At 41.6% G+C, this 7,956-nt stretch overlaps 1 protein-coding gene across 1 annotated transcript; it reads left to right on the plus strand.

The window, feature by feature from the left end:
* The first annotated feature begins 2,246 nt into the window (after positions 1-2,246).
* Positions 2,247-5,987, plus strand: LOC116267312 (pentatricopeptide repeat-containing protein At3g47530-like). Its single transcript, XM_031648992.2, has one exon. It carries the CDS (start codon positions 2,376-2,378, stop codon positions 5,268-5,270), a length of 2,895 nt encoding a protein of 964 aa, XP_031504852.1. The 5' UTR covers positions 2,247-2,375; the 3' UTR covers positions 5,271-5,987.
* The last annotated feature ends 1,969 nt before the right edge of the window (positions 5,988-7,956 follow it).

Below are 7,956 nucleotides of genomic sequence, written 5' to 3' on the forward strand. Positions count from 1 at the left end.
CGATTTTCTGTGTAGTTTCCAACATTTTTCTCTGGTATGATTTTCTTTTTTGCAATAGGTACAAACAATTTCTTTTTCCTTTAGAGTTTAAATGAGATGAAAAACCAGGAGACATACTCGCGTCCTTTTGTTTGGAGACCATTGCTGCTTGGGAATCTTTGATCTCCTCAATTCGGTTGAGAAGATTCATAATTTGACGACAAGTTTCCTCACGCATAATGATAGAGCAGACGGTGCCGAGTCTGGGAACTTCTGGTGACATGAGAACTTAACTGCGTAGCGATTCATATTCGGGTTTCAGTCCAACCAACATCTGAAAAAAAAAATTTTCCTCGCAATTTTTCTGGAGAGTTACAACGTCAGTTGCTATAGGAGTATAGGATTCCCATAAGGCATGAAGTTGTCCAAGATATTCTGTGAAGGCCATATCTCCTTGTTTGAGCTTGCTGATTTCTTACGCTCCTTGAAATCTTCGAGCGACATTGTATTGCTAGCTGTAGAGATCCCGAGCTGCCTCCCACACGTCTTTGGCAATTTCAAAGAAATAGAATCCACGAGCAGTCCTTTTCTCCATGAAATTCAAGAGCCATGACATAACAATATGGTCATTTGACTCTCATTCACTAAGTTTCAGATTATTCTCAGCAGGCTTTGGTATGCTACCGGTGACATGACTGAATCTAATTTTTTCAATCTTCGTAGGATCTATATATATGTGTGTGTGTGTGTGTGTGTGTGTTGTGTGTATATTCTAGTGTATATGAACCTGGTTCAACAAAATATTATCACTAACAACAGGCTGATTATATGCTTTCGACTTATCTTACCATCTATTCTTCACTTGTGATTACATAAACTAAAAAAAGCATGAAGTTTTCATTTAAAAATGAGATAAAATTATTTTAATCTTGGTGCAATCATAAAAACAAGTTTGAACTCTTTTGTTTCACTACTTCTTTTGTAATGCAGATGAACCTAAGAAGAAAGGTTGAGAACTAGAGCCTGTTTGTAATACTCATCAGAAGTTGGATCTCTTATCTTTAATTTTTTCAAACTTCGTACGATAATGATTTTAGGGAATATCTTAGAAACTATATACTTGAACTTGCAATAAATCACATTCTAGAATTTTCAAAGTTTTTACCTGGAGAAAAGTTTGTCATGCCTGTAAACAAGGTTGTTACTTTAGAGAAAATAATTCTTCTCTCTAATCAAAACGCATGGCCCCTCAATGCAAACAGTTAAAAGGAAATCTTTTCATGAGAAAGTGGAAATCTCCCTCAATTTTTTTCTAACATTACGTTGTCAGCATCTTTTCTTATTTTACTTTTTTTTTATTAAGTTCAATCTCCTTTTTCTTTCTTTCCCTTGATTGCTTTGGAGAACATAAAAACCTACCGTTGTTCCCTACTGCAGCCCTCTAGCAAATTCTTTTGTAACAACTTTTCTAACAAATTCTTTCTTTATATTTACTTTTTTCATCTCTAATGGGTTGTTTGATGAGGCCGAAAATATGGAATTCTAGAGTTAAATTTTCATTTTTGATGCAATGGAAATTGTGTTATCAAATATAGAATTTTGATTCTGGAATTATAGAATCATTCTTGAATCAAGATTCTAGAATTGTGATTGCTCTTTATGGGTCCATAATTTTTGAATTTTTTCATCTCTCTTTGGGGCGTATATCATGATGGTTTTAATTCATCAACTTTAGAATTTTAATTCCTGTTTGATCATTTGATTCCAGTCTATCAAGCACAAAGGGCAATTAAAACTGAAATTTTCATTTCAATTCTAGTTTAAGGTGTAATCTTGCTTATAGAATTTTAATTCTAGAATCAAAATTCAGGCTCATCATACACCCTTAACAGAATGGGGCCTCTAAGAGCGGAAAACTTCATATGAAGAAATTCCACCAAGGCAAGTCGCATGCATTGACAGCTGCACGAAGAAGTATCTTAAAGTTGGACTTCATAGCCACATGCAAACATGATAAATTTCTTCAAGTAAAATTGTACCAAAAACGATTTATCCTAAATCACCTTTAAATCCGTTAGAAACCGACTTCAAGTCATTTAAAAAAAATCAAAGCAAACCCAGAAAAGAAAATACACTGGCAGAATGCCTTTCCAAAAAAAAAAAAAAAAAAAAAGAAAAGAAAAGAAAAGAAAAGTTTCTGTTACTTCATTTTCAAAAGAAAAATTACCTTTAAATTACATACAAACATATTGACCAAGACGGGCCCGTCAAGCGCACGTTCGATCCTGTAACTGAAATTGGCGTAAGCTCGAGGCGTAAGAAAGTCAAGTAGGAGAAGTGGCGGTGGAGGCGTCGCCATTGATGGAAGGCCTGAGCTGCAGTGGCCGGACGGCAGCATGCCGCCCTTTTTCAGGAGTCCCGGCCATGGCAGAACTACCCTCAGGAGTGTGGCAGCTGCTACCAAGAAGAAAAGGACTCTTTTTACTGCCGCTGCTGCTGTTGCTTCTGTGTCGACCTCTGACGAGAGAAAGCAAGAAGATCTGAACTCTCTGGTTTTCAAGCTTTGCAGAGAGGGGCGGCTGAAGCGAGCCGTCCGCTCACTCTTCTGTTTCGGCGCAGCCTCTTCCCCCGCCAGCTACGGCGTCTATTGCCAGCTCCTGCAGGAATGCATCCGCCTCGGAGTCGTGAAAGAAGCTGTCCGCGTCCATGCCCACATGGCCTTTTCTGGGTTCCCCACCGATGTGTACATGGACAACGTCCTCCTTGACGTTTATGTCAAATGCGGTTGCCTTCGCCGCGCCCGCCAATTGTTCGACCAAATGCCCCAGAAAGACGTCGTCTCTTGGACCACCATCATTTCTGGGTTCGCTGGCAAAGGGCTCCATGGAGAGGCCTTTTTCTGTTTCAGGGATATGCTCCGCTCCGGCGTCTCTGTTAATGAGTTCTCTCTGACTGCAGTGCTTCGTGCTTGCTCGGATGCGTTCCTTGTCGGAGAAGGCGCGCAGGTGCATGGCCTGGTGCTCAAGGCATCGGCGGCGATGCCGAGCTTGTGCGTGGATAACGTTCTGATATCGATGTACGTAAGGTTTGGGGAGGGCGATTGCGCAGAGCGGGTGTTCAATTGGATGCCTGAAAGGGACGTGATTTCTTGGAACTGCTTGATGTCCGGAAGGATAGGTGGAGCGGAGGGGTTTTTTCTCTTCAATGGATTGCTTGAAGATGGTTTGAAGCCCACCGACGTCACCTTTGCGAATCTTCTTGGCGTCTCTGCGTCTTCCTCGTCTCTGATTATGGGGCAGCAAGTCCACGCGCAGATCGTGAGGTACGGGCTTGAAGGACATCAGCGAATAGGGTGTGGATTGATTAATATGTACTCAAATGCAGGAAGATTGGATCATGCTCGCCAAGTGTTCGACGGGATGACTGTGCAGGATACCATTTTGTGGACAGGGATGATTGACAAGTGTGTCGTGAATGGTTACCCAGTGTTGGCTATGGAGCTCTTCAGTAGGATGCTGCAAGAAGGAATATCGATAGATCACATTGCAATTACCACAATCCTTAGCTCATGCAGTTCGGCTGAATGCCTAGAGAGAGGTAAACACATTCACTGTTTCTCCATAAAAAATGGCCTCGAAGTGATCACATTTGTGAAGAACTCACTGGTGACCATGTATGCAAAGTGTCAAACTATGGTTGATGCCCAAAGAGCCTTCTCTGAGTCCAGCCTAACTGATGCTGTTTCATTCAATGCTTTGATATCTGGGCATGTTCAAGCTGGAAATTATGGAGAAGCTCTGGGTGTATTCTGTCAGATGCATCGAGAAGGCCTCCATTGTAATCATATCTCTCTCACTGGTGCATTAGGTGCATGCAGCGGGCAAATTGGAGATGCTTGTTTCACTGACAACAGTCTTTTGGGAGCGCATATCCATGCACATGTTGTTAAGTCAGGCTATGAGCTGAACTTATTTGTAGGAAATACTTTACTCACCATGTATGCCCATTGTGGGAGTCTGGCTTCTGCAGAGAAGGTATTCGAAATTGTTGCATTCCAAAGAGATGCTGTCTCATGGAATGCTCTGATCTCAAGCTATGAGAGGTTTGGCATGGACGAAAATGCCCTTAAGTTGTTTCAAAGGATGCATCATGCTTGTGTGCCACCTACCAGCCTCACGTTTGTGATCGTTTTAAGTTCGGCTGCAAATGTTGCATCGTTGGATCAAGGAAAGCAGGTAGCTGCTTGCATGGAGAAATCTGGCTTCCTTTCTCATAAATCCATGAGAAATGCTCTTATAACCATGTATGCAAAGTGTGGAAGGATAGATGATGCATTCAGGATATTTGATAATATGAGAGATCGAGATCTTGTCACCTGGAATGCCATGATCACAAGGTTTGCGCAGCATGGTATGGGAAAAGCTGCTCTGGACCTCTTCAATGATATGCAGTGTTCAAATATAAATCCTGACTCAATAACCTTTGTAGGGATCCTTACAGCTTGCAGCCATGTTGGCCTGTTAGAGGAAGGCAAGAGATTTTTCGAGTCCATGATTAGAACCCATAACATCAAACCCAGAATGGAGCATTATGCATGTATGGTAGATATTCTTGGTCGCATGGGACATCTTGATGATGCAGTAAAGTTTATACAAGAAATGCCTATTCCTTCGTCCAGTTTGCAGTGGAGAATCTTGCTAAGCGCTTGCAGAAAGCACAGGAACTCTAGACTCGGCAAGTTGGCTGCAGAGAAGCTGATGGAACTGGAACCTGAGGATGCTTCAAGCTATGCGCTTCTGTCTAATATTTATGCTTATGAAGAAAGGTGGGAAGAGATGGCCAATTTGAGAAAGATGATGAAAACGAAAAATTTGACATTGCAGTCTGGCTGTAGCTGGATAGAGGTGAAAGGAAAGGTTCACACATTTGAGACGGAAGACAGGTCGCATACTCAGATGTTAGATATTTACAATAGGTTGTCTGAGTTGACTAACCTGATTGAAGATAAGGGCTATGTGAAGGACCTAAGCTATGATTACCATAATGTGGAAGAGGAGCACAAACATGCCAGTCTTTCTTTTCACAGTGAAAGGTTGGCCATTGCGTATGGAGACCTCAGCATGGCGCCTGGAGCTCCCATCACCATTATCAAGAACCTCCGTATTTGTGGTGATTGCCATACTGCAGCCAAGCTATTCTCTCAGGTCATTGAGAGGGAGATCTTTATAAGAGATGGGTACCGTTTCCATCATTTCAAAAATGGTTCATGTTCATGCGGGGATTACTGGTGAGAGAGTTTTCTCACATGGATATGGCTGATTATTCTTGGATACCACCATTTTTATGAAGCTTCTTGTTCGAGTTGTATATAGGAGATATCACAAAGGGATGAAAGAAAGTTCCCTGCGGCTCAAGGTGGAGGCCAATCAAGCCTGCCTAGAAAACCATGGATGCTCTTGTTTTGTGCACGTTTGATAGACATACATACTTATGTTGATCAATGGTCCAGACATAGCCATGAGTTATGTTGATGAATGGCCCATTTGCTTTCATGAGATGTGAGGCCCCCTTGGATTTTGGGCAGTGTATAGGATTTGAGTCCTACCATACAGGAAGGCAAATGCATTAGCCATCTCCTTTTTAGGGAAAGATGCTTCCTAATGCAGGGACCTAAAGAAATGCAGGGTAAGCGCATGGCATCTCAGTACCTCATCCATCGCCATTCAAATTTGACCATTTGTTGCGTTGCCAGTTAAATGACTGGGAATGAATGACAGTAATGTCTTGCAGATAAAGAAGGAGGCAAAATCCTCTTGCTCGACTTACAGAAGTCTAGCTTTTTCACTTTAATATGCTGAACTCTTCCCAGTTCCATGCATCATCGATGAAGAATCGATGCTTTATTGTGTCAGAGGTTGGTTCTTGTACGTGTAGAAGCTGAGCAGACTTTCTTTTGTAAAGATGGTGCATAATTCATGTACAATTAAATTGGAGCAAAGTTTTCTCTCTTTGTCTGCTTTATTTTTAAAACAACAAAGGATCAAACTGGAAGATATAGGTTTAACTCTAGGGAACCTTAGGTTGCGGTCTTGACCATCGCCAAACTCCTAGCGTGCTTTTGAAAATTTTCTCGTAGTAGAAATGTCATAAGGCGCCAACTCTTACGGAACGTAATTCTTGAATAAAGCAAAGAAGGGGATTTTTTTGTTTCCAAACTCGTCGTCGACTTCTCCACTCAATTGCCAAGTCATCTCTAAAATTTAAAAATCAACGTCATCAGGTTGAATAGAAAAACGGTGGCTGAATCCGACTCGGTTCCAGGGTGCGATGTCTCAAAAACCGCTTTTAAAATGTTTTAAGGTTCTATATTTTCTAACTAGTTTTATACATTTTATATTTTTTTTTTCATTTTTTCTAAATCACGGCTTCACAATTGATTCAGCGGAATCTCTCAATCTGCTGGTTCACTGAATCGGTAGCTTTGCCGAGTCGACTGCCAGATTGATTTTTACAACACTGACTTTTACTTTTGTAACCAGCAGCTTATTATACTTACTTTTCCCGAACGCCAAAAAAATTACTTACTAAGCATTCAAGTCGTCCATTTATTTGTTTTAAATTTGAAAAAGAATTGTTGTTGACAAACTCACCTAAAAATTTGAACTTGAAATGCTCAAATGAGACATAAGAACTGACCTGTCAGTAAATATAAAGTAACAAGACGACGCACAAGATATCAATATGTGTGAGTATGAAGAGGAAAGCAGGCGATCTTCGAGAAACATGGCAATTTTTTTTTTAAACAAAAATTGAAAAAGGACCCCTACAACTTTAATATCGGTAAAACTTCAATGCCCTTAAATACAGGCACTTACCCTTTTCCATTGTGTATTATACACAAAGGCACTCCTTGTCACACCCCGACCTTTTTAACCCTCAAATTATTTTTTTTTCTAAACATAAAGCATCGAGGTGTGACTACCCAACAATTCAAAAAGACGATGAGCCAAGCAATACAAAACAATGGGGCGAACTTTCATTGATATAACCATTTTGTTTCATACAAATTCACATCTATGTGCATGACCAAAATGCCCCAAAATCAATAACATTGATGTCTAACAAAAAGAAGACATCAATAAAACCAAAACAAGACGCGCCGGCACTACAAACGACAATCCCAAAACCACCCCAGTAGGACGTGAGTGAAGCCATCTGCTCAACCTGTTGCCCCGGGTCCGCCAAAACCTGAAAAAGAAAACAACTGAAGGCTCAGCCTTCGCAGTATGGCAACAAGCCAGGAAAATGCCAAACCCTCTCAAGTAAGGCTCAAATAAAAGAACAAATATCAACCCATCTATCGTCATGTCGTGTCAGAGTACAACACGTAAAAGCCACTTAATGGCCACACTAACACAACATCAGTCACATGCGAAGCATGCTTAAACATAATACTTGCATTCATATCAATCACATATACGTCAATCACATGCATTCTGTAAAACACATTGCATTTTCATTAACTTTAGTGCATTAACAGTTCCTGTGGGTGCAACACAGGCACGTGCACACCGCGGGCGGCCTACAGCCGAGAGACAACCCCCGTGGTGGCCCATAACAGTATGGATCCATTTCACCCGCTGCAGTGGTAGAGCACTCATCCCTGGATGTGTGAAGTCCAAGGTGAGATACTCAGCCTTCCCTAGGACACCCAGGTTGGGAAGGCAGGAGCCCAACGCTCCAAGCACAACACACAACAGAACCCTGGGGCCTTGCACCGCCTGCGCTCTGACAGGCGAGACCAGTGGCAATCAACGGGGACGTCTCCCAAACACATAGCCACATCCCACTGGCCTCTCATCTCTTAGTTAGTCATTCTTATCATTATAGTTACACATTCACAAGATGACTGGCTAGCACACGAGGTTAGTACACTTCACGAGTGCACCACACCTCCGATTACCTCCACATGAGGTC

Source organism: Nymphaea colorata, chromosome 13, assembly GCF_008831285.2.
Source record: "Nymphaea colorata isolate Beijing-Zhang1983 chromosome 13, ASM883128v2, whole genome shotgun sequence".
NCBI lineage: Eukaryota > Viridiplantae > Streptophyta > Magnoliopsida > Nymphaeales > Nymphaeaceae > Nymphaea > Nymphaea colorata.

What these genes read in the sequence shown, in the direction of transcription:
- LOC116267312 (XM_031648992.2), top strand. Translation starts at nt 2,376, where the DNA reads ATGCCGCCCTTTTTCAGGAGTCCCGGCCATGGCAGAACTACCCTCAGG.